Raw genomic sequence first — 26,989 nt, 5'->3', positions numbered from 1 at the left:
GTACCCTGGAGGCCTCTGGACTCAGTAATTCAGACCATAGTACTGTTTACTGCCTCATAAAGATGACACATACTTAAGTTAGTGCTTTGACAGCTGGAATCTAGAGGATGCTTCTGGCTTGAGCACATGTAATTAACCCTCACATGTCCACGTGCCACGGAGAAGCATCCTGCCATTGCAGCAATCCAGCAGAGGCCATGCTGGGGTTCCTCTAACAGCTCAGCATTCCTTCCCTGCAGTAGGACACAGCGCTTCCTTGGCAGGGAGGGCAGCTCCTGCTCTTGTTTAAAGCTTCTGAACCTCTTCAAGTCACACACACTCTCACAAAGAGCTCTTGGGTAACCTCAGCATACATGGTCCTCAAGAACAACTTGAAGGACGTCACTGTCAACCTATGGACATGGGACAGAGAGGAGAGAAAGACTGCGCGTGCCCTGCCTGCAGCAGACTTAAACACTGCACAAGACAGATGGGTCTTGTCAGCTGCTGTGCCCTCCCCACCACGTCACCACTGACAGCAGCCCCTCCAATAGCCACTCACACATGCACTGAGCGAGCCAGGGGCTGCAGTGCCCACACCAGCATGCCCAAAGACACAAAGCATCTAAACATTTGCTGTAGGAAAACATAAGCCAAGGAAAACAGGCCACTGTGCCAAGCTTTGCTAGGAGATTCTCTAGGGGGTGTGTAAAGCAATGATGTGCCCAACACACATCACCACATATGCCATGGAGGCTGCTGGGCAAGACAACAGCAGCATCAATGATCAGTCCATTCTGTGCCACTGGCTGCAACCCTGCAGCTCCTGCAAAAAAATCTTTTCCACATTTCAGAAGCACTGATTGTTTCCACATTTGTCCCTCCCCACAGATAGACACAACAGCCATGGGGTAAGGCAGCAGGAGAAGCCTCAGGTCCCCAGCAGGGAAGGTTAAAGAGGACCCATTTGCTACAGCTGGTGGCACAGGTCTAATGGGAAGTCCCAGTGCTGCATGGGGCATGTGCCAGCCAACACCAGGGCTCTGAATAAAAGATGTCTCTTCCTTGGTGTCCCAAGGAATCGGGAGGAAAAATACATGCACACACACACACGCATGCACACACATCTATCCATCTATCTATTTATAGTTTCACTTTTCCAAGGTATGTAGGTTAAAATCAGGTTTTCAGGAAGACAAAAGATCTTGCTTGTGCCCACCTTCTTCCCATTCCACAGTTGGGAAAAGCCCTGCCAAAAGGTGGCAAGAGCCAGCTTCCCAGTGTCTCCTTTTACTCTAATGAGTCTGCCATGCTTCAAAATGCAGGAGCCCAGCTCTGTGGAACTACAAGCACCAGCATGCAATACCACTCTGAGTGCTGGGAGCAGCAGGGCTTGAACCCGTGCGTCTGGAGACAAAGCTAAGCTCTGTACTGCTCTGGGCAAGGGCAGGCGAGGCCCCTCCAGCTCCCAGCAAGCTGCCGACTTGGCAGCCTTTAAGCACCTGCAGCCCAAACTCTCATCCTCACCCCATGCACTGCCCCGACTCTCCTGCTGATTGTCCCACCGCCATCCAGAAGGGCTGCGGGGTGCATTCACACTTCACTTCAAGTTTCCTTCTGGTTTGAATGTCCTGCTGCAGCCTCATAAATGCCATCTGTAACAGAGGAACAGCTTCTTTCTCGTCAGATCAGTTCTTCACACCTCCTCACGGTGACCTTCAGCACCTACCCCTCGCAGGGATTCAATGATGCTTGTGGGCACGGATGCTGTGAGATGCACCGGCTGGCACAGGCTGCCGGCTGCAGTACTGGTGCTTTGCCAGTACCAGGCAGAGTGGGAAGGCTGGCAGGTGCGGCAGGGTGAGAAGCATGGGAAGGTACCCAATTCAAATAAAAGCCCAGGGCAGTTTGTTGAGGAGAGCGGCTGATAAGGCACAGCTACCTGGGTGGGTTGTGGATCCCTGGGCAGGAACAGACAGATGCAGTCCCAGCTTGCCAAATGCAAACAGCATCAAACCAAGCTTATCTTTCCTCTCTGTATCCCTTGAACAAGTGCCCTTCTGTTCATGGTAGCCCCACACCGGGGGGGGCTGTTTCATTCGAGGGAACAAAGGCTTGCAGAGGATTTGTTCAGTACATGCTCCCCTCTGTCTCCTCCACACACAAGCACCAGCCTGCAGCCCAGATGGGATCAACGCAGCCTTTCAGTGCCACTGTCAGCTTGAGGCCAGGCGCTTGCAGTGGGGGGTGGAGGTGGGCGAAGGGAGACTGCAGCTCTGCGTGTCTTCCCCTTTCCATTTCTGAATCGCGTTAGTCGGAGACCCAAGCCCAGACCCACTGGTGTCAAACTGGATTAAGTCACTGGTCAGAGAAATCCAGCATGTGCTTTTTGCAGCACCCAGACTTGTGGCACTGCACCTTGCTGCTCTCAATTTCATGAAGGGTTTGCCACGTCAGGAAGCTCGGCCATGATGGGTCTGCAGGCTCAGCTGGATAATTTTGGAGGAAAGCAATGAGCTCCGGAATGAACCCAGGAAATGGCTGGTCACTTGGCAGCACTGAACAGCTTGGAGGGGAAGGGAGCTCCCTGCCTGCCCCACAGGCAGAAAGCAGGAGGCTGTTCTTGCCTTCACCTGCCCTCTCACAAACCCATGACAGCAGGAGCATGAGGTTAATGCAGGCCCATCTCCCTCCAGGACAGATGCTGCCCAATGTTAGGTGGATGGGCTTGTGGTTTCCATCCTAGCTCTTTCATGTTACCCTGGCATAAGAAGAAATAACCCCCACACACACACTTTCCTACATTTTCTCCTTCCTTGCAGTGGCTCAGCCAGGCTCCTGAGCTCCCTGCTGTCATCACATCCATCCATCAGCTCCTTCTGGAGGACTGAGACCGCTTCACAGCTCCAGGCTACATGCATGACACCTCTCAGGGGGGCAAGTGATTTGCCATGAAACACTAGACCAAGCTCCTGCCTCTACAGCAAAAAAAAGTCAAGGGAGCAATGCAGAAGGGTTGCTCTGGAAAAAAATCCCTGCTCTGGCTCCTCTTACTATTCCCTACTCTTAAAAAATGAAAAAAACTCCAAAAATTCACCACCCACCAATTCCTCTCCCACCCCACCCCCAACATACCTGCATCCGGAAACACGTCTGCTCCAAACGCAGTACCAAAGGGCTCTAACAGGCCCTCTGACCACACATTGCTGCAGCACGGAGTACAAGAGGCCAGCTTCCTTCACAGCAAAATCACATCTCCAGGATCTCTTCCCGAAACAAATGAAGAGAACGGGCCCACAGATCTATGCACAGCCAAAGCTGGATGCTGACCTCCTTCATGCAGTGCAGCATCTTGAGAGCACCAAAGCAAAATTACCCAACGCCTGCACTTGGAGAAGGACCTGAACCTACTTCCCTGGAGCAAGAGTGCTCAGCTACTGCAGTCAGGAGTGACCCAAAACCAGGTAAAGGTGCTGCTTTCCCTTCTTAAGGTTGGCAGTATCGAAGGCACAGGTCTGCTGTGCTCTCCATGCTGTGACAGCAACACTCCAGGCAAGGGGTTTCAGGCATTTCTGTTCAGATTCTAGCCAACCCTGCTGCGTAAGATGAGGACACATGCTCCAATTGACTCTCTGCCCTTGCTTTTGTCCTCTCTTTGGAGAGGGTAAGCGGGCAGGATAGCTCTCTTACCTGCACTTGTGGGAAATGGAGATGGGGAAGGTTGGGGGCAGATGGGGAGCAAAGGGAGAGTTTGCCTGGGTACCTGTTGAGAACTTTGGTCACTGCTACTCTGCGCCATCCTCGAAGTTCTTCATGGCTCCAGAGCTATAAATAGCCTCAATTTAAACAACTAAGAGGCTTTGTGAGTGAGCGGACTGCTGGAGCAGCCAGCATGGAAAGCGGATGGGCAGGACTGGAAGCCTCAGGCAGATGAAACAGCATACCATGTTGCCAACTCCTTGGCACTGCACACTCTCTTGAGCAAGACACTATTCCAGCTGCCGCTGTGCTTGGTGAGAACTGGCAAGCAAACAGTTACAAGCCCAATGTTCCCATCAAGCAGGTATCCACGACAACCTGCAGCATCATTACTCTACCAAATCCCAGCTGAACTTTGATGCCACAACAACTTCCAAAGGGAGCACAACCTGCACATGGACATATCTGCCTCACTGCAGCACCTGGGGAACACAAGCTCCACTCTGGTGTGATGAACAGGCATGTCCTGAATATCAGAGCTGCTGTTAGTACCCTTGTGGTTTGGAAGAGTGGTCTCTTTTTCCTGCCTCATCCCTCCTCTGTGGATATAGAGTCAGAGCAGATTTTGGTTATCCCCAGCTTTTCCACAGCCACATGTCTCTGTCCTTTGCATGGAGGCTTTGGAGGGGAGTTGGACCAGCTGGACCCCAGACATCCCTTCTAACCTCAACCAGTCTGTGATTCTTGCAAGATGCAAAATCAACTCTCTGAGCACACCCAAATCCAAGCAGGTTGCTGATAAAAAACAAGGAACTGCGCCTGCCCCAACCCCAGCTCTGTCAGGGTAACTATACTCCAAAGAGCACAGATGCTGGCTCACTGAGGCTGTCAGACCTCCTGAGGCTGATGCCCGACCTGAGGTCCGATGACAGAAAACAGAAGCAGGGAAACCCTGCAGAGTCGCGTGATGCTTTGTTAGTAGCTTTTCTTCCCAGACATCTCAATTCTCCTCTGGGCCTTTGTTTCCCCAACAAGAAACATCCTCCAGACACCAGTCCTGCTTATGCTGCACTCGGAGGTGAAGTGCCACAACACAGGAAGGTGGAAAGGAGCTGCACACAACAACATTCCCCCTCCATACGGCTCCCTGCCACTCATCAGTATGCCAGTGTCCCATTATTAACATCTCCACCAGCCTCAAGATGGTCAAAGGCGCCGAGGCAGGACTGTGTGATGCTACCCGGCAGTTTTGACTTGCTTTTCAGGCATTTAAGCCACGGGGTTCACAAATCATGGATGTCTCACTCTGGGTTTCTCTCCAGAAGTAAGTGGTGCTTCTGGGGAGCCGGGGGGGCGGTACAGCAAGTGCCCTCCCACCAGCTGCCAACAACAAAAGCAGGTATCCTCGCCTCCCTCTAAAAGCAGATGGATTTATATATTTTTAGCATTTAAAAACAAAATAAAGGAGTCTGTTCTCCCTTCACAGTCATTGAGGCCCAGAGGTATTTCATTCTGAAGAGGCTTTTATAGAAGAACACAAAGCCTTTGCAGAATGCTGTGGGAAACTCCATAAAATGCATATTCTCTGGAAAAGGAAGGAGCTCGGAGAGCTTCAGCCAAACCAAGTGGTGGGCAGAGACACTTAGATTCAGCTGCACAGATCTTGCAACACTTTCCCCAAAAAGCCTCTCCTGAGCAAAGCAAACTCAAGCAGTTCTCAGTTCTCAACAGGACCCTGTTGTCCCTCTTTACAAATTCTGGGGAATAATGACTAGATGAACAGAAACGCTCCCTTAAATCTCATCTGGGAGACAGTTCAGTGCCCTAATTCCCTCCTAACACCTTACAGTTGTGGAAGGGTGCACACTGGAGAGGTCCCACCACCACTTCCAGCAGCAGCAGGAGAAGCCACCACGAGCCCATTGTTCCCAAACCATTCAGTTGCAGCAACTGCAGCAACAGAGCTATGTCCTACTGCCAGCACCCAGACTTGTGGCACTGCACCTTGCTGCTCTCAATTTCATGAAGGGTTTGCCATGTCAGGAAGCTCAGCCATGATGGGTCTGCAGGCTCAGCTGAACGCTCTCATCCAACAACAGCCCAGGCCAAGGTACATAAGCGTACGAGCAAGGAGGAGGCCAAGGAGACATGTGACTAAGCCAGAATTTGTCTGGCTACACACAGCTACCAGGGATGTATTTAAAAACAACATGTATTTAAAAACAACATCTTTGCCCTAAGCAGAGATTTTTAGCAATAAGATCCCTCTAACTAACATGCATATAACACTTGGTATCTCCAGTCTTTAAGCAGCTATGTCCTCCTGGCACACTGGGGAAGGCAGGGACATGCTCCTGTTTAAAAGGTGGGATGTTGACACACAGAAAGATCCTGTGCAGCCTGGTCCAGAAGAGACCAAGGACTCAAATCTGGATGTCATAATTCTACTGCTTCTACTGTTAAGGCCCTTTTTCTTCTCCCTCATGTCCACCTATCTTTAGCAGACAGGGAACTCCAGACCACCAGCCTCACCCAGACAATGCAGCCTCCTCCCAGCTTCTAAAATCTCAAAAGCCAAACAGCACTGATTTATTCCCTTATTCCCACCCCACCATGAGGGAAGCCTCCCCCAATTCCCCCACCAAGTACAAACCAAAGTCACTTGTGAAGTACTTGCATCCCTGTTTTCCTGCAAAGGAAGGTCTGCATTCATCCCCACGACAGACCAGAGCAGGCTTGGCTCTGTACTGCTCTAGAGCAGCCAAAGCATTATCAGCTCTGAAGGCAGCCACAGGCAGGGACTAGAAACCAGCAGGAAAAGCAAAGTCTATCCCAGAACTCCTGTCCAGCCTCAAATTGACTCCCCAGTACTCCACTTCCTTCCTGTGCTACAGGACTCCAGGGACGAGGACATTCAGAGGCAAGGCTACCTACCCTGACTTGTTCTATTGACTTACTTAATTTTTTAAAGGAATGTATTTATCTGTTCCTCTCTGGAAACCAATCATCTGCTGCTTCTTCACCCTGTTGTTTCACCCGTCTCGCCATGGGAACCGCGGGTACTTTGATGCCTGACAGCCTGGCTGATCTCAGCAGGTCTTTTGAACCCACTTCCATAATCACTGCCTAAAGCGAGCTCTTCCCACGCAATTCACTGCTCAGTGAATCACGGCCAGTCATTTTCCTGTCTCCAGGAACCATGCGGCACTTAGCCGGGATGAGTTCTCGTCTCCCTTTAGCAGGGGAAATACATAATTATCAGAAAAACCACTCCTGTCCTAACAGGACACTGGCTTTATCTGCACCAAGACCGGCAGTTCCTGTTCTTGCCCCAACATCCGCTCCACCATGAAGGCTGGTTGTTCAAGAAATTTATTTCCACATGTCAAGACTTCACTTAGTTTCTCAAGCTCCTCCAAGCTACAGACTTTGAATCATGAGCATTCTCAGCTGGCATACACGAGGCTGCAGAGACACAACCTTTTCAGTACCCAGTGCCAGCTTTGCACTGGAAGCTCCTAAATCTCAGTGCTGGCTGCGCACGGGCATACAGGCGTATTCATCTGTGAGCCGTCGACACATTCCCCAACTCTTCAAGGCAACAGAGGAAAAACCAGCAGTCCGGAAGGAATAATCCTGCAGGAAGGACCCAGCTCTGTTTGCAGGAGCCCTCTAAACTAGAGGGGACAAACCTACACAGCACAGATCACCGACCAGAACTGTGGACCAGCCACAAAGGTCGGTACACACAGCAATAGATGTTGGGAACTGCACAAAATAGCCTTTTTAAAGGCTTCTTGGGCATTGCTAGGAACTCAAGTCCATGATTGAGAGCCAAGACAACAGCTAATTGGTTTCACACTGTTACCAGCTCAACAAGGAAACCCAAGACAGGGCTACAAAGGAGCAAAGCGTGACGTTGCTTGCCTCAGAGTCTCCCAGAGTCGTGCACCAGACACCGTGAAGCACATTCCGGGACTTGCAACAGCAGAAGGGCAAGAAAACAAGGACTACATGACAGATACTACATGACCATCACAGCAAACGCCTCCAGTGAAAAGCCACAACAGCTCGGGGACACTCAGAAGCAAGCAGCTATTCCTAAAAGACTAGCAGCTCCAAACAGACTCAAGCAAGTACAAACACCCACCCAGGCTGGACTCTACACAAAGCAGGCATTAGGCAAAGGCTCAAATATTATTAGCACAAAAACTGGCAGCCTCTGTAGCCAAGCCCCCGGGCAGAGGAATTTTAGATGCTTTTGACATACCTCTCAACCTGTCAGAGACTGAATGCAGGACACCAGCCCTCCAACATGAAGAAAAATTCCTCACTGCAAGTGGCTGACAGGGAAGGGGCAGAGGCAAGGACTCAGAGACACATTTGAAGTGCTGATTTCATCGATGAGGGATAGAAATTGAGGGTTGGAAACACTGAGCTCTTTTTCAGAGTAATTCTGTTTTGGAGTGTTTCATTCCCCTGGATCTGGTATTCAAAAGCATTTCACTGCTTTTGCACAAAAACAGCTTCTCCTGCTCTTTTGAGTTCAGAACCTTTTGCTACTTATCTCCACCCATGGATGGAGTCACAGTCCTCCATCTGTGATACCTACAGTGTAGTTGGGAGGTCAGAAAGAATAGGAGCCACAAGAACATGGCAAACTTGTTAAAGGAACGGAGATCCCATTCCCAGGCAGCCACCTTCACAATTTAGGTGAGTGAGGAAGAGCTGGGATGAGTCCTGCAGCCTATTCTGCAGGAGACATCAGCAGCCCTGTAAAAAGGACATGGCTTGGCATCACTCAAATTGGTGAGAATTCGGCTCTAGCTTTCACGAGGAATTGAACTGAGCCTCTGAATGAAAGGACCCGACACCCAATAGGATGCAAAGCAACTTATCTCCCAGGTGCACTGCCCCGGGTTCAAGCTGAGAGGTAAGCAGGTAAGCAGGCTCCTTCCCCTCCTCCTTACCTTCGCACCCGGTGGTGTAAATGCTGATGCTGCCGCGTTATAAGGGCACTTTCCCAAACAGGGCCACTGTGACTACTCCTATACCAGCTCACGGCTGGGTGCCCCGGGTAGGGTGCGCTAGTGAAGCCATGGTCCGACTCCGTCTCTGCGGCCAGCGATGAGGCAGAGCTCCCCATGGTTCCCCCCTACCCAGGCCACGCTGAGATTTATCCTAGGTTAGGTCCAAGCCAGTGGCACGGGCAGTTCGGGTGGAATAGGCGAGGCGCTGCGGCATGGGCTGCTGTAAAGTTCCCAACACACTGGAGAAAGGAAGGTCGGTTCTGATCAAGAGTTGAAAAAAAAAAAAAACAAAAGAGGGGAAAAAAAGGAAAGAAAAAGAGAGAAAGATAAGGTATGATTTAAGCAACAACCCTCCCAGTTTTAGAAGCCTATTAATGCATGCTCTGACCAGCATCCCCATCCCAGCGCTCACTGGGATGGGAAAGGCCATTTCACTGAATCCAGCTTTTGCTGCCTGGAGATGGGGATTATGAGGGCTCTAGAAGAGGCTCTCCCTAGTTAAGTGCCAGGAGTTCCCAGGCACAGGGAAGCAGCCCAACTAGTGGAGGAAAGCACACCAGAGCTCAGCAGAAAGCCCTTGCTACAATGGTAAAGCAGCAGAAAAGGGGACAAGCAAGCCTCACTTAGAGCCCAAACCAGCAGCCCTTGGGAATCACACGCACAAAAAGGTTATTCTGAAAGCTCTGGGGTCTGACTGGCACACCAGCTTTTTAGTTACCCCAGCTACAAGGAGTATGACTTGATGGCTTGTATGCAGTGAGGAAATTTTATTTTTCTTGTATGTAAAACAAAATATCCCTCTTTTCCTGTTCCCCACTAACACCACAGTAAGGCTGAAAACAGACAGACTGGGTATCTGCACAAGTACGTTTTCCGTGACTATTTCACACAGCGCAATGAAATACGTTCAGCTCAAGCCAATTTTTAGCTGATACCAAGCATACCCCCACCCACAGAAGCAGGTTTGGGGCTTTGACTGTTCTTCCTTTTCTCCCTCTCTCTTTCCTACTTTTTAGAATTTATTCTTTGAGCATCCTCACAGTTAAACTACAGAAATGTTTCGTGTCCTCTAGTATTCAAAGAAGTTTAAACATACATGTCTCTCCTTAAAGGAAAAAGGCACGGCAATCTGGATGCGTGTCAGGAGGAACGGATCAAGGGAACATTTAACAGACCAAAAAAGAAGAAATGAGGAAGAAGAAAAAATTAGCACAGCTGAGCTTATTCAATTACCCACCAGGATTTATAGAGATGAATGAACTACAGAAAGACCTTTGCAAAGAAACTACTTTGTGCCATAAAAAGGCTGAAATACAGTTTTTCAATCCCAGGATTGATCTAAGGGATCAAGAAAGGGCTTGATAGATTACAGACTCTCGAATGTGGCACCTCAAGGAGCAGGTGCAGTTTTGCTATGAGCTTAATACTGGAATGTGCCTGCATTAGGCCATTAGCTGGAGAATGTTAACTGCTCTGTCATGGTCTCTTCTCTGTAACCTGCAAAGCCTGGACTAACAAAATAAAACTGAAAAAAAGGCCCAGGAACACAATTTTCCATACCTCAATTTGCTTGTTTTAATTGGTGTGCCTAACTGCTATGCATCAGCCAACACATCTCCACGCTTTGCTTCCCGCTACCTGCCCAACAGCAAGTTTTCACTGATTTTCGCAGATCCAGCCAAAGTGGATCCCTGGTGCTTCCCCTCTCATTTCCTGCTATTCAAGCAGTTAATTTGTAACAAATCTGATTTTCTGGCTAAATGAAAGCCATGTGATGTGAGGGGAAGAGCATTTCCAAGTATCATCAGCTCAAGTCTAACTGGAGACATCAGTTGTCCCACACCTGCAGCGTCTCTGCCTTTTCTGCCGCAGCCCTCGACAGCTGCCCCATCCCGAGGGCTGGACGTGCTCCAGCAGCCACACTGCACAGCAGCAGCAAAGGCACAGGGGATGCAACTAAGAGACCTGCTAGAAGAACAAACTCTGTCTCTTACCTCAAGACTTGGGTTCTACCATGATAAAAGTAAATAAATAAAGGCAAGATGGGTAGAAACACAGCCCCGTACAGTTCACCACAGGCTGAGCAAAACAGAGGGCAGGACGCTCAGTCAGTTAATAGCCTTTTTACCCCCTCAAGCAGACCTAAACTGCCAAACAAAGCAATTCCACAGGCTGCTTCAAGACCACTTTCTCAGCTGACTCTCAAGCTGGAAAAGCAGAACCCTTTGCTTCCTTCTCCCACACACAGAAACGCCAGTTTTAGCTCACCACAACAGGCGAGAGACATGCCTGCTGCCCGCATTACTGCTGGCTCCCAACGTGTTGCTTGTGTCTTGGCCCGTCCTCCTCTGCCAGGTCTGCACCAGGGAGTCTAAGCAGGCAGCTCAAAGCAAACGCTCTGCAGGGAGAGAAGAGGCTGGGAGTCCTGCTTTAAAGCAGTGCGGTAAAACTCCACAGTGGGTGGAGCCGCGGAGAGGAAGGCATCTATAAATAGGTGTAGGATAACCTAGCTAAGTCGTAGTGATCTCCAAGACTGTCTGGTCTAAGTGGGCTGCTTGCCTGCAAGTGCTGCGTGAAATCGGATTTCTCCAGGCAAAGCAGTAAATCCTTTTCTTCAGGGTCACCCCTCATGCCAGGTGAGAGCAGCCAGTGAACAATATTTAGGGGGGAACATTGGCCTGAGGAGGGGAGAGGGCGAACCTGTTCGGAAACAGGAGGAGTGGCAGCATTACAGCTCAATGCAAAGCATGTACGTGCTCGCCACGCTGAGCCAGAAAATGCCTTTGGCCAACACTAAACAAATGAAGAACCTGCAAGTAAAGGTGAGAATGAAAACTACACTCTAGCAAGGGAAGGGGTCAATTAAAGAAGCCCACAAAGAAGAAAACCTCTCTGGAAGCACTCAGCCTTATTTTTGAGGAACTTCTCCCACTGGGCAGGGAGATGCCCCAGGAGATGCTCTGCAGGCACATCGCCCATGCTGAGCAGGCGCTTCAGCCATGGAAGGGGAGCAAACTGCCAAGAGTTCCTCTGCCTTGGCAGGAGGGAGCAGGATTTTCCTTCTAATTAATAAAGCACTGCTTCCACCTATCTAATCAGGAGAGGAAGCAACAATGTGAACACATTGAAGTGTCTTAAGAAGGGTGGATCTCACTCATGGAAATTAACAGTTAAGCACCTTAGCAAGATGCTGAGTTTGGGTTTTGTATTTTTGCCCCGTGCAGCTGCAATAATTACCAGGTTTCAGCTGATGTTTTTTAACTGCTCCAGAAATATTGCTTCCAAAATAAAACCAGATTTGATCTTTCCATCCCCAAGCCCAAGCTCGCACCCACTTACCCTGATCTGTTGTACGTGATGCAGACCCTTCCTCAAATTGCCCCACCACCACCCTGAGCAGCAGGCACTTACAGCAAGTTCAGGACAGCAAAGCTTTCCCATGGAGGTTCCTCCTGCTGCCGGGACAGCAGAGCAGTCGCCTGGAAGCTTCCAGATAAACCCTATTCCTCAACAGCACTCAGCAGCGCTGACCCTTTGGGCCCCAGCTCTTCTGTCACGCCACCCAAAGCAAAGCAGGCAGGAAGGGTGGGGATCTGGGTCTGCCCAACCCCCTTTCCTTCCCTCTGGCTTCAAAGTAGGTTTTGGCTCTGAAGAGAGCAAAAAAAAAGAAAAAAGGGAAGTAGCCCATGTGTTTCAACGTATCTAGGAAGTTTCAGGATCAACTTTTCCTAGGATCCTCCTAGGATCAGCCCCAAGCTCTTCTCTTTGGCACGCAGCAGGAAGAAGAGACAGAGGTCCCTGGAGCTGCTCCAGTCCACTGAGTAAACCAGTGAGGCAGACTCACCCCAGTTGGTCCCATGTGCAGAAGCCCCCTCCTTGTGATGGGATACCCCACACACTCCTTTTCTTATTAATTTATTCATCCATGCAGCACAAGCCACCTCAGCTCCTGCCTGAGTTTTCCAGCCTCTCTTGGTTCTCAGCCTCCCAGGCTCAGGGACAAGACTTTGTCACTTCATTAATTCCTCCACTCCCCCAACCTATAAATAAAGTCACCTCTGAGCTACCCCCTTGCTGCAGGGAAGATCCAGCAATGAAAACACAGCCAACCCGCACACCAGACAGCTCTTGTCTGAGGTGCTGGGCCAGCAGCTGGCCCAGGAGAAGGCACACCACGTACCTGGGGGGAAAACATCCCTCAAAGCTGTGCCCAGAGGAAGCCACATAGCAGGAGGCTTTCTTCTAGGGCTGAAGCTGCAAGTACCAGCCCTTCTCCTCCCTGTGCTGTGTGAACTCTGCTGCCTGGGGGCTGGCTAAAATGGGTTGGGACCTGCTACCCCCTCAGCAGTAAAGGAGGAGCTCTCTACTCTCACTCACATCCAACCTGCTGCTTGCAGGGAGAAATAAGGGTTCCTGAAGAGCTTTGAATGTCCAGTCCCCACACACAGCCCTGGCAGGAGCAGCCTCCTCTCTGGGGACTGCGGGATGTGACTCACACATCCTTAAACACAAACTAGTTCAGGGGCAGATGAGTGCAGCTGGAGGAGCTGTGGCTGACTTAGGGCATCAAGCTGGAGGAGGCCACTTCATACACCATGAAGACATGACCAACCCTTGGCCCTCTACCAGTCTTGCCACCATGCACAGCAGGAGATCTCCCCACGTACCACCAAAGGAGGTGCATGCTCACAGGGTCCAGGGTAATCAGCAAACAGTGTGCAGGGACAGGTAAGGTACACAGAATGAGACATGTCAGAGTAAGAAGGTTATAAAGTCACAATGTCGGCATAAGAAGGTTATAAAGCCACAGAGGTGGTCAGGCATGGGATAACCAAAGAAGGATGCAGAGTGGAGACCTGATGGTGCGTCATGCCAACCAAGCAAGGAAAAGAAGCTCAAGCGTTTGTGTGCACAGCAAAGTGATACACAGCCAGGCTCCCAGCTCCACAAGGCAGGGTGGCAGAACCTGAGGACGTGCAAAGCCAGGTACTGGCACCAAGCAGAGCATGACTTGTATTCACCAGGCTGAGATGACCCTGATAAAAGAAATAACCCCAGGGGAGGAAGGGTGAACAATCTCTCTTCTTCCACAAGGCAGGGGGGAAAGAACAGACAAGCAACAAGACATCCACCTCAGACAGATGCAGTACAGACTGAAATCCAAGATGCTAAACAATGACCCAATGAGAGCTCTACAGCTCAAGTGCAGCAAGAGTTCCCATGATCACCTGCTGCATCTCTGTTGCAAAGCAGTCAAGCAAACTGGAATGCTCCATTTTGAGCAGGTGTCTTGCACAAAGCTGGTGTCTTGGTGACAAGAAACAAAGTTTTGCTGCTCTTTCTTCCTGCCCTCACCTGCCAAGCCAGCACTACAAGGCAGCCAGAGCGCTGCAGTCTTGGCAGGAAATTAAGGTGTCAGCAAGCTCCAGTTCCTTGCAAAGCTTCTGGCAGGGAGGGGTGGGAAGGTACCTCCAAGGACAGACTGAGGCATAGGTATAACAGGAAGGACAGGCAAGTGGTTGGCACACCCAGCTGGGACGTGGCAGGCTTTTTCAACCCTCATGCTCTACCACAGAGCTTCCCGTGTGACTCGGGGCATAGTCCTCTGACTCAGAAAGCACAGCCTTACCTCCCAGGGCCAAGAAGTCTTCAGGTTCGCAAGGCACTAGGATGACAGGCAGTGCACCAGCACCACAAATGGGAGGACAGGGAAAATGGAGAGAAGGGTAAAACTTACCCAGCCAAGTGTTTGTTATGGGGCAGCAGGGCTGAGAGAAGAGACGCGAGTCAGGTGTTCTGGCCTTAGAGGAAATCTAGGGGACTGGAAGCTGCCAATGAGCTATTTTCCAAATCACAGCGAGAAAGAAGATTGGTGCACTACTTGCAGAGATATCATTAGATGAAATTAGCTGCCTGGAAACAGATTTCCAGATGGGCTTTTAATGAGGTAACAAGATAATTTAACCTGGAGTCCTAGAGCAGCACAGAACAGGACCTCACGCTTCATGCTACACTTTAGCAAAGTCCAGAACAGCAGCACATCTTTCTGGCCACGGACATTAACATGCAAAGGCAGGCTAGAGGATCTTTACCTTCTTTCGGCTGCCTTGAAACTGTTTCTGGCCCAACTTTAACACAGAAGAAACTCATACACAGCAGCTGAGTTGGGCTGAGCTGCATTTAATGCCCAGCACTGACTCTTCATAAGTATGCAGGCAGAGGAAGAAGTGTTCAAAGCCTGAAGCGAAAGATTGATACGAAAAGTAGATTTATTCCAGAGCCAGCTTAGCCACAAAGCAACTAGCGTCAAAGTCTGAAAAAAGTTTCTTCTTCTCCCTTGCACATCTAACCAGTGATAGATTATCCAGTGAGCTACTGGAAATCTATCACGGTCACTTTGAGAGAGGGGATTATACAGATTTGAAAGGGCAATCAACATCTTAATTACCAGCTACAGGGAGAAAGAGGGAGAAGCAGTGGACAGGAAGGTTTCTTCAAAATAAGGGTTAACTTCAAAACCCATCTCCATTGACAACTGAAGAGCAGGAAGGTCCTTTTCTGAATAAGCATGAAAATGGCAACAAAGGCACTGCAAAAGAAGGGTCTGAATGCACACACACTTAAAAAAAAAAAAAACCACCAAAACCCACAACCAAATCTCTGAAACCCTAATGCTCTATTAAGTCAATTAACACTGCTTCAATGAAGTGAAACGAGCTGCTTGTATCCTCCAGTTTACTAGCCAATTGTGGCTGACTTTTCAGTGCAGTGTTAACAAAGCGTGTGTGGGCTGGCATGGTTCGTCTCATTAGCAACATCGCAGTAATGCCACAAAAAGAAAGACAAGGGGAAGAAACAAAACAAGACAAGCCACAGCATCCAATCTTGGGAAGCTTTGCCAGTGGATCTAATTTCCAGATCTTTTCCTCCCTATATTTATAATCCTTGTAGCAGAGTTCTGTCATCCTAGTCAGCCCACAGACTGCCCCAGCTACAAAAGATGCCAGGCTGAAAAATCACCTCGACAGACTGCCTGCTGAGACCAGTTGCATTATACAAACAGGAAGCTTTTACTTGCCTGCTACCAATATGCTATAGATTTAATGGGAAGTAGCATAAGCAGGGATGCTTTGCAGGAAGAACACAGACATGGGACTCTTGCCAGGAAAAATGCATCTTGAGTAACACATGTGCTCTTAGTTTCCTCTTTTTTTCAGGAAGGTTTAACTACACTCTGGGTTACCCAGCAGCAATAAAACATTTTTTTCTCCTTTCTCACTTATAGCAGAGTGTTGATTGGTAAACAGCAGATCTTCCTGTCTGAGGCTGTGCCAGCCTGTGCAGAACAGAACTGTTGTTATTGCACATTCACAGCTAGAGATAAACATGAATAAGAGCCACGAGTGAAGAGCCAGTGCCTGGCTCTTCAATACATTGCTTTATCAGGTTCACCTTGATTCAACTGTTTCTGACAACATCTCTCCCTCCTGAAGGGGCAAGATGGCACAAGTAGCAAGGACAAACATTAAAAAAAGAAGACAGAAGTGACAGTAGCGCAAAAAGTGCTCTTCTGTACTTGCTAACATTCACAAACTGGGCAGCTCAGAACTCCACCTGCACTTAAAACACTCAAAAGCACAACACGGAAATAAATGGGCCCACCAAAACCAACCTCCCAAAAAGAAGCAATGGAAAAACAAAGTAGCTTTCAACACATTTCTCAGGAAAAATCTGCATCGAGAGCCATGACTGGTGCAGGACATAAAGGTTACAGCGAACCAGGGAAGGAAAAAAATTTGCAAGTCATCTCTCATCTGCAAGATGACACCCTGCAGTGGCACAAGTACAATAAACCAGCCCAAGAAAACTGGATACTGGAAGTCAGAGGAGGGTTTCTAACCTTTCAAAGAGCAGATCTCTGGACCAGCTGCTCCAGAAGCACTGGGGAGAAAAGCACAGAGTTAGTTCCAACAATTCGTTCCTGGACAAATTCATGACCTGCACAAGATGACTGTCTTCAGCAGTAGGGAGCTGGACTTGATGACCCATGAAGTTCCTCCCAATCACTCAGCAAGCTGAATTCATAGTGGGCCATAGGTGCCCAGGCATAGCACAAACATGAGGTCATACCCAAAAGGACATCAGGGATTGTATCTTCAGATCATGCTAAGCTGACAGGTAAGCAGATGAAGAGCTGGCCACTGCAGAAGGGAGGGGAAGAGAGTTGCAGCAAGAAGCGGAGTCTCACAGCCAGTGAAAACCCACAGCACAGACTTGGAAAGCAAAGTCTCAGAGACAGGAGGTGGAGAAGATGTCCTCTGAGCACACTGTCCACAGACACTCCAGCCACAGCTTTAATTCTAACATGGATTAGACAGACAGTAAATATGTAATTCATCCAAGCCACATCCAGCTGTACCCCATGCTAGAGACAGCTCCCAGTCTCCACCGCACTGCCCTGTCCAGAGCCATAAGGGCTCTTTTCACAGGGGCAGCAGTACCTGGGTGCCTCCTTCTGCCATTTGTATGCAGTTTGGACTTTCCGGACACCATGTCCCAGTTTCCAGCCAACTGGCCTAGATTTAAACCACCATGTCTCTGGCTGTGCCTCAGGCAAGCACAGAGGTAGGATACACCTGACAGACAACAGTGGCATTTGGCACTTCCATCAGAAACAACCAGGAGATAAAAGCATAAGAAACACCAAGAACTGCACAAGAGGCTGCCGACTTCTCTGTGAGCACAGGGAACCAGGACACCACAGGGGAGGTGGGACAGGGAGAATGAAACCCAGGAGGCAAGAAGATAGTTCCTCTTCTAGCACAGCTCCGTGCTATAACCTAATGGAGAAGCATCACATTACTGCTCACCCCTCTCCGCCTCCAGATTACACACGTACTCTGTCCAGGGCCATCCTGAAAAACAAATTAATCCTTCTGCACACTGATGTCATAGCCATGCCATTATTTCTGTTAGGAGACAATATTGTAATTGAAATTATATGACTGGAATAATACCTGGTACAACTGAAGTGACAGAGATATAACAGTGCCTGACACCACTATGATACTCCCCTTTCCTCACCAGAGTAGCTATACTGGCTTACTGTCTCCATCACAAGCAGCTTTAGCTACACCAATACAGCTGAAACTGTAGGATGTGTTCAATTACACAACGCCTTAAGCAATATTTGCCCATGAGAGCAGTTATTTGAACAAATATAATGATCACATGAGGAAAATGCTATACTTTTAAGATGAGAGGGCTGAAACATAATGCAGATGCTTTGAGTAAGAAGCTGCCTTCGCTACAGCAAAGCCAGCCCTAACAGGCCATCCAACACACCTCCCTGCACAGTGATAGAGCTGGTCTCTTAACCAAGACCAGCCGGCTGCATCCTGAACCCATGTTAACCCAAAGAGGCAGATGGAGAGGAGATCATGTTACAGGAGTCACTCTCAAATGCCTTGCAAGACATAGCCAGCTGCCTTAGCCTCATGTGGTGATACAGAACCCCAACCTGCCCTCCACCAGGCTCTGCTTGCTAAAGCACCTTGCATGGCAAGGTCAGGCAACGGGAACAAGGGCTTTGCACACCTGCAGCAGCATTCACAAGACACTCCGAGGCTGTATCAAAACTGATCCAAGAGCACAAATGTTACTTCATCCCTCCCACAGTTGAGAACTAGCCATGGTGCAGATCTCAGCCGACACCTGCCTGGTGACAGTCACCACTCAAAGACCAGAGTGCTCATGGCCTGGCTTCATTGACCCCAAACTGTAGGAGATTCCTGCAGAGCTTCTGCTGAGGCTGGACACCAAAGTCACATGGAGACTCCAGCTACCCCATAGGCATCCAGGCAGACCAGATCGGCCAACTCACAGCACACTAGCATCCATTCCATTAACCCAAAGCCCTGGCCTGGATAAGGCCACATCAGCCTGGCTCATTTGAACACAAGGACAACACCATCAGACACTCTCCTGCAGCAGACACTGCAAGCATATCCTGAAGGTACAAGCTCAGACTGGCTTCCCACCACCTCATCCTGTCTTTGCAGGCTCTGAATCGCCAGGCTGAAAGCAGCCCAGCCACCTGAGGTACAGAGTCATCTCTCTGTCCCAGTCCTGGGCTGGGAACTGGCACAGCACTGTGGTTATTGCAGGCAAAGCAATGCAGAGTTTCTTAGATTAATTTATTTCCCTGCCCTTGCACTGCCTCACACACCCTGGGACAGTCATGCAGTTTCCATGGCTTAAGACTGCGAGGTCCTGGAAGACCCCACATTTTCTCTTCTGCTCCTGCAGTTTCTTCTTCACCATAAGAAAACCAGGAGATGCCAGTATCCCCACCCATAAGAGTACATGGCCTTAACACAGACAGTAAGAGAGGGCAACACTCAAAGAAGGAATCAAAACAAGGAAGAAAGACAAGAATAAGAGGCGTGGGAGACAAGAAGTGGGGTAACCATGCTTACAAACCAGAGGAGAAAAGGTCTTTCAGCCCCTCCCAGCCCATCACAGAGTGAAGTGCAGTCAGAAAAGCCTCTCACCCAATACAGTTTCTGCTCTGCAGGTCCAGTGCCCAGTTGGTGTGAACTCAGCCTGGTGTCCCTGGAATCGAACGGCTGCTGTTGGCACCAGCTGAGCAGCACGGTTGGAGGAGCATGCTAGATGGTCTCTGCACAGAGCTGCTGGTAGCGCACCAAGCCTGCTAGAAGGAGCGGCTGCTGCACCAAGCTGGCGAACAGAGAGGAAAGAAAGGCATATAAGGATAAATGGCTGGTGAGACTCTGGGCTGATCAGCATTGCACCAGCACATGCAACCAACCTCACATTTTAGGTCACTCAATCAGCATCCACTCGAACTACAGCTCTCAGAAGGCTCTGTGCTTCCTGCTGCATCTGGCTGGCAATGAGCTGGAGCTTGGTCCCGCCTGGAGACAGGAACCGGCCTGCTTTTGGGTCAACTCAGATTCTTCACTTGTGGTTTCAGAACCTTTGGCGGTGACTTTATATTTCTGTTCCCACCACTGGCTTTAGTCTCTCTGATGGCGGCTGCTGCTTAGCATTCTGGTGAGAGCTGTTGTCGTACCAGGTAATGTAACACCTCACGAGCACAGCAGGATCTTAACAATTCTGGACAGCTCTCGACAATTAGCAACAGGGCAGGATCTCCCAAGGGGTCTGGATGCGAACGTAGGGATGTCTGGAGGGGCACACTGCCTGAATGTTGAAATACAGAAACAGATGTTAATTACTTTGCATGACCAGGACATCGTTAGCAGTTACATCTACTGGAAATTCAAAAGTACAAATTCCTCTGATTATGTCAAACATGCCCATCCCACCCCAAGAAGGCATGATGTTTGAATACCTGCCTCGACAAACCTCCCTCCCCCAGGACACTTCCCCTTCCTCCTTCATAATCTCTGCTCTCAAAACAACCCGTTTAATGAAATTCATACTCTGTGAAAGTGCTGTCTCCTTTGGGATGGGCTTTTATCAGATGGAGGCAACAAGAACCCTTGTCCATAACTGTTTGGCTCACCAGCACACTCTCACTTTCTCTATTTTAGATCAGAGAGGGAGCAAAAAAGCAAATGAGAATTCAGCCAGAACAATGTGATCACTGAGGAGCTTTGGGAGCACGGCAGAAGCATGCAAGAACAACAACCCGGTTCTGCCCCCACCACCTTGCCCACTCTCCCCACAGCCACACCATCAGGTGCAGCAGGATGCCCCTCCCTGGGGTACGTTATGGCGAATTCACAAAGAGCTTTTGTCTTCCAGCACTCTGCACCAATGAGATTTCGAGGCACTGGGGAAAAGATGAGCTGTAGTGAACACCCAGACATGTGCTGCTAATGGAGTCAAACCAGCAAATGCAGAATGTTATGGAGTGGGCAAGAGACACCACGTGGGGACCAGTAAAAAGTAAATACGGGACTCATTGAGGTTCAAAAGGACCACCCTGATCCTTTTAGCCCAAGGGTCTGTACAGCACTGGCTACATAGGGAGCTCCAGGCCCACAGCATCTCCAAGGCACTCAGACAGTTGAGCCTCTCCTGCTCACTGGAAAGGCTTAAGGCTTAGGAGAGCTAAGGAGAGAGCGAGACAAACACTAGAGGACGGAGTACACCACAAATGCCTACGTCAGTCTACGTGACACCACATCATTTTTCTTGCAGGAGATGTGCTTCCATACACATGGGCTAGAAAGAGAAACCGCTTAACAACCAGCAGCTTAAAATAAAACCTTTTGGCTGTGCTGAAATTCCAAGGACTGTCCGAGCTCTGCCTGCTGGCCTGAGTCTTGCAGGCGGGTGACCGATACGGACAAGCTGGAGAGCAAGACCTTGACCACATCAGTGCTGCAGCCTCTCTGGAGAGCAGAGCTGCCACAGAGTGGGAGGACACAGCCCAGCATGCAAGGACCCTCGTGCTGTGTTCCCACTTCCACGGACCAGCACAAATATGGGGGAGTGAACTTGTTACCCGGCAAAGCTGTCTGAGAGTTAGCTTCTCTGCAAACCTCTTTGTTACAGGAGCAGAAGGACCTTCTGCTGTCAGAGGAACACAACACAAGTTGGGAAGCTGCCTGTGATATCCTCAGTAAACCAAAGTCAGCTGGGCTGGTGCTGGGAACAAGATGCTGAAGGGAAAACTTCAGTGCTGCAGGAAGTGCCACGTTAGAAATGCAGCTGGGCAATATCACCAGAGGGGGATGACACCTTTTTGTAAGGTCTCAGTCTCTATTTTACCAAAGCAAATGTGTATTGATAACCCTGCAGCTTTGGTAAGGGCTGCTAATCCCAGGAGTGGGGCGAGACACCAGCTTGGCCTCCCTGACACAGTGCAATAGCCACCCTCCTCTAAAGCTGACGTTGTTCAGGCCCACAGCATTTAGCGAGCGCCCTGGCTTGCTACAAAAGGGGCTGCATTGCAGGAACAGAAAAGCTATTTCTTTTTTTATGAACACACATTAGAGTTTACACCATTGGCAAAGTGCAGAGGCATGCATTTGTAGAGGAACAGAGAAATGGTGCCAATACTGTTTTTAATGTGCAAGCCTAAAGACTCAGCTTCAGTTTTTAGAAATCAAACTTGATCATCTCAAGCTGGCAAAAATAGCCCCGTGTTCCCTCAAGTTATTTTCTTTTCAACTAGGCAGGGTACAGCACAATAGGAAATATCAGCAGTAATGTACTCAACCTCCAGAAACCCAAAGGGCCAATTCTAGCAACCCACGGCAGCTTTCCAATCCTCCCTGATCTATTTGCTGGAGTTAGACTGAAAATCATGCTGCCCCCAAGCCATTCAGCAAACTCCACGTCCCGCTAATTACATCAATATAAATGTATTATCTCGGCTGTCAAACATTGGCTGCCTGAACAGGACTACGCTCTGCAATGTAAATGCAGGAAAACAATTGCTCTTTCTGCTGGTGACACATTTCTTTGGATCTTATTTCCTTTCCAGGGCTCCCCCTTCCTTCTGCCCAGGCACCAGGGCAGCAGCATTTTTTTCCAGAGCAAGAGGAAACAGCACAAAAAAACCCTCCTCATCTTTTAAGCGGCCAAACGAGCAAATTTTGGGAACATCACCAGCATTTCCTATCAGGCAACCTGAGAGCTGCCAAGGCATGGGGAAGGGAGCTGCGAAGGCAAGAGTTAAAAGTTTCTCCTGCGCAGGCAACAGCCTTTCTGCCTCCCTTGGCTTCCTCAGCTGCCATTGCTAAATACAAGGCAAGCATCAACACTCCAAATAGCAATGACAGTGCGACAGAAATTCAGTAGCATCCTGCTCCTCCCTGCCCAGCTTGGTGACGGTGGCCTGGAAAGGGCTGCATACTCAGACAGGGTCCAACTGCAACCGCAAGGTTGAGGCAAATGCAGGCAGATCCAGGAGGCTTCTGGGGAGCAGGCAGACAGCACGTCTCACTCTGAAGAGTGGGATTATGATGGAAAATGAGGAGGAAGCCACTGACTCACCTGTCCCACCCGCATAAGCAGCTTTCCCAAGGCTGCACTGTATATGACCTTTCTCAGAGCCCCAAGTTCCAGCAAATCGGCTGTGCACAAGTTTCCTCCCAGCACTGTGTGCTAGGAGACAGCCATCTCAGCAGGACACAGAGCTCTGATACGCACTTTCCAAATCAGCCTCGTCTCTCCCTGCCCCCGGGTCTGACTGCAGGCAGCCACAGCCCTTCGGTCCAGCCTCCCCCTGTTTTGTAAAGACCCTCACTTGAAGAAATGCCACAGGATCCTTCCCAGACCCCTCTGCTCACAGAAAAGGTCACAACGAACCCAGAAATGAACAAAAACCTGGCTTCTGACGAAGTGGGAAGATGGGAGGAAAAAAGCATTTCTCCCACTTGCATCTCACCTGAGAGCAGATGACATCCCCACCAGCAGAGATCAGCACAGCCGTGTCTGCACACGCCGGCCTGGGGACTGGCTGGGTCTCTCTCTGGGTCTCACGTGCAACTGCTGCAAACTTGGCAAGCTCCCACAAAACCTCAGGGACAGATAAAAGCAGCGCATTTTCCACAAGGTAAAGCCAATCGCGCTCAGCTGGCTGAGGCAACACCAGGGCCCAGGCCATTTCCTTCTGCAAAGCTAGTGGTATTCAGAGAAAAGATAAAGGGTGCCCTGTGGACAGCCCAGGAGAGCAGCGGGGTAATCAGTGCATCTCATGAGGGCATCCAGGCCCCTCCACAGGGTCACCCAGCCCTTCTGCTACCATGAGACAGCTCCGAGTCTGGGCAGGACGCCTGACCTTTTTTATGTGCAACTTTAGCAGTTTTGTTTTGTTTTTCAATACTTATTCCAATTCAAAAGACATTATGCCTGGCCTACGCCTTGGGTTCCCTTACGCAGCAAGTCATCAGGCTCAAGGAGGCTGCTTGCTTTCCTGCCAAAGTAATATGGCTTAGCCAACACAGCAAGTCACATCAAACCTTCAAAGGCCTCTCCAGCCCTCCAACCCCACCCGGGGAAGGGAGCAATGTTGGGTCTTGCCTTCTGCCTTCAACTGTTAAAGCCTTGGACACAAACAGAAGCTGATGCAACTTTAAACTAGTTAATATCACCACGTACATAAAATCATGGCAATTTGAATCATGCCTGTCTGACACATGTTGTGCTACCGCAGCTTGTTCCTCAGGCAGAGCTCAGTCCTGCTCTGGTTCACTCATGGGAACAAGCCAGTCTGTTCAGCAGCGGGTCTCAAGAAATGGCCACACAAAAGCCACCGGCAGACTTGCAGCATTACAGGAGGCCGATCTGCCACTGGGCCACCCTCCCACCGCAGGTCTGCTCCAGTCTAGGAGAGGTGGCAGCTCACACAGTGTACAGCCTTGAAGCACAAGTCCCTACAAGTCCCAGGTGACAATGCGCAAAGTATGGCAAGATCTCTGTGTTCAGATTGACAAGGGCTACAGTCTGGGACCTGCAGCCTATCTCCATCAGCCAGCGGCTGTGACCTGCACCGCTCATCTCCACCTCGGCTCCCCCTAAACGCATCTCCTGGTCTCCATTACCTCCTGACAGACCCACAGCAGCGCAGCACTGTCCATGCACGAACACCCCAGGCCAAGTACAGTAAGCGCTTCTCAGATAACCTTCTGTCCGACCATGAAAAACCACCCATCCGCATCCCGGGCCTGAAGGCCTACGGAGCGCTGAGCACCAGCTGAGATTTCGATCTGAAAAAACGCTTGGACGAGACAATATGACATTTCAAACACAACGTGCACATTATTTGATCTCCCCCAACAGCTCACAGACGATCACCCCATAACATTTGTTTCTTGATGCTTGGGAGGGAAGGGATGTAGCCCAGAAGCAGGCGCAGGGAGGGGAGAGGAGAGCTGCTCAGAAAATGGAGAGGCTAGCCAGCATACAGAGCCTTTTCCATCCACTGTAACAGACTACTGCATCCAGCATCTGGAGGCTGACTTGCTTACAACTGCAGCTGAGCTGACGTGCAGTAAAATCCAGGGGTCTCGATGAGGCACCGGGGCCCGAAGCAGCCTAGGATGCTTCAATAGACCCAAGCATAAGAGCCAGCCAAGCGATTCTAAAGGGCAAACTCACAAATGCTTTAGGAACTCTGCACAAAACCCAGCTTAGCCCCCAGCAGACGGGTTTCTAACCTGGAGGTTAGAGTGCAGACCTGAAGGACAGGCGTCCCTGGTTCTCTCGGGGGCTCTGCTGTGGTCCAGCCCCGCAGCCGGCACTCAGCAGTACCGTGCCCGTTCACTACCATAAGCGAGGCTTACCTGCCCGAGAGGAGAACCGGGACGTTCAACCTCCCTGTACCGAGACCAGAGCGCACTGCAAGGGCTCGGCGCAGGCAGGTAAGGCGTTGCAGCACGGGCATTCACGAAGCCTCTCCCGTCTCCCCACGGCTGCTGCACGACTCCCGAGTTCGCTAAAACCCCGTCGGGGCTGAGGTACGAGGAGGGCAGCCGCAGCCTCAGGTCACCTCACAAACCCCGGGTAAGGCACCCCAACAGCCGCAGACCCCCGAGGCGGGATTCCCGGCTTGCCCCAGCAGCGGGACCCCGACACCGGCCCCCCTCCCCGCCCCTCCCCGGCCTCCAGGCCCGGCTCTCGTCGCCGCCCCCCGCCCCCCGCCCGCGGCCAGCCGGGCTCGGGCCCACCGGCAACAGGTGGTGCGGGGCGGCCCGGGGGAGGCCGGGGCCCAGCCGAAGGCTCCGACCGGGAGAACGCCGACCCGGCGGCGCTGGTGCGAGCCGCGGCCCGCGGGGCTGCGGCGGGAGGCCCCGGGCGGCCCGTCTCCACCTCCCCCGCGCTCCCGGAGGCCCCCGCCGCCCCCCGCCGCCGCTTACCTGGGGATGGAGGCGGCCGCGCTGCTGCTCGCGTCCCCCACCCCGGCCCCGCACTTTGCCCCGGGCAGAGCAACTTCCACCCCCTCCCTCCCGCCCGCCCGCCCGCCGCGGAGCCCGGCCGCTCCGCCGGCGCCTTCCTCCCGCTCCGCCGCCGGCCCGGCCTGCCCCGGAGTCCCCGAGCCCGCCCTTACGCCGCCGCCGTGGCGTAGCGCCCCATCCCGGCCTCCGGGCGCTACGGCGCGGAAACAGCGCAGAGGCCGTCGTGAATAGCGCGGGGGGACTACAAGCCCCGAGGGGCGCCGCGCGGAGGAAGCGGAAGGCGGCGGCCCGAGCAGAGAGCACCGGGAGCGGTGGTTCGGGGCCGGGGCGCGGCCGGCGGGGTCCCCCGGCGGGCGGAGGGACCGGCGGGGAGCGGGAGGCGGCGAGGCGCGGCCGGTAGCGGCGGCCCCTGCCTTGAGGGGAGGACTACAACTCCCAGGGCTCTTTGCGGCCGGCGGGACGCCGCGGGAGCGCGCCGCCTCGGGGCGGGGGGGCGGGGAGCGAGGCCAGGCCCGGCCCGGCCCGGCCCGGCGGGCCCCGGGTCTCCGGTCGCTCGGGGCCGTGGGTACGGACGGCGGGTTCTTGCGCGGTTCTGAGCTCTCAAGCGGAGGCCCTTTTCTTCCGAGGCTACGTGAGCCTCTGAGCGTGTCCCGACGCCGCGGGGCGAGCGGCCCTCATCCGCTTCCCCCGGGGCGGGACAGCGTTAGGAGATGGAGGATTAGGGCTCGGGCGTTCCCGGTGCAGAGATCAGAAGCCCGGGGCTGAGCAAAGCCGGGCTGCCCGGCCTTCCCGCTGCACGGCCAGCCCAGCCGCCTTGGAAGAAGCCGCTGAACCCTGGCTAATTACAGCTCTTAATGACCTGGCGGCACATGAAGCCAACCTGAAACTGGCAGGGAGTTGCCTGGGCCCTCCGGGCGATGTGCAGCCATGCTTCATCTTCGACTGGCAAGAAGCCGTACCGGCGGGGAGGTGGAGAGCGTGGGTGCACAGCGGCGGGAGCCTCGGTGAGCCTCCCGAAAGCTCTCGCCCGTGAACCGCAGCCTTTGGGTGCTGCGAAGCCAGCGCTTGAGGTGCTCCTGGGCTGCCAGGTAGGTACAGGTGGGGCCTGCTCTTCTATCCAGCTTCAAATCTACATCCCCTCACTTTTTGAGATCACGGACGTCCCAACCCAGCCCCCTGCCAGACTCCCTGTTCAAGAAGCAGCTTTAAACCCTCCCGCCCCACTGAGGTGAGAAGCGGGAGCAGTTTGTGCAGCAGCACCTGCTGAGCTCGGGGTGCAGGGGTGCTCCCCTCCCAGAGTCACAAGCGAAAATGGGAAGGGGGATCCCAGATGTGAATCGGCCAAGCTGGGCCGGCACGCACAGATGTGAAATAAATGGTCGT

General features: G+C 51.6%; 1 protein-coding gene across 11 annotated transcripts in view; it reads right to left on the bottom strand.

The window, feature by feature from the left end:
• Positions 1-25,849, bottom strand: part of CAPN15 (calpain 15) — a 61,407-nt gene extending 35,558 nt beyond the window's left edge. The window contains exons 1-6 of one of the 11 annotated variants that reach the window (XM_052772451.1): positions 25,759-25,848; positions 19,540-19,934; positions 19,262-19,448; positions 16,609-16,649; positions 14,801-14,946; positions 8,649-8,968 (exon numbers count right to left, since the gene is read on the bottom strand). In XM_052772451.1, the coding sequence (XP_052628411.1) occupies positions 8,649-8,824 (176 nt within the window). In that variant the 5' untranslated portion in view covers positions 8,825-8,968; positions 14,801-14,946; positions 16,609-16,649; ... (1 more) ...; positions 19,540-19,934; positions 25,759-25,848. Of the gene's footprint in view, positions 1-8,648; positions 8,969-10,976; positions 11,158-12,119; positions 12,323-14,800; positions 14,947-16,608; positions 16,650-19,261; positions 19,449-19,539; positions 19,935-20,176; positions 20,281-25,567; positions 25,663-25,758 lie in introns of those variants that run through there. The other 10 variants (XM_052772446.1, XM_052772449.1, XM_052772447.1 and 7 more) reach the window with 10 other exon arrangements.
• Positions 25,850-26,989: the final 1,140 nt, after the last annotated feature.

Source organism: Harpia harpyja, chromosome 21 (genome assembly GCF_026419915.1).
Source record: "Harpia harpyja isolate bHarHar1 chromosome 21, bHarHar1 primary haplotype, whole genome shotgun sequence".
Taxonomy (NCBI): Eukaryota; Metazoa; Chordata; class Aves; order Accipitriformes; family Accipitridae; genus Harpia; species Harpia harpyja.
The sequence above is the reverse complement of the archived record's forward strand: the minus strand, read 5'-3'. Positions and strand labels throughout refer to the sequence as shown.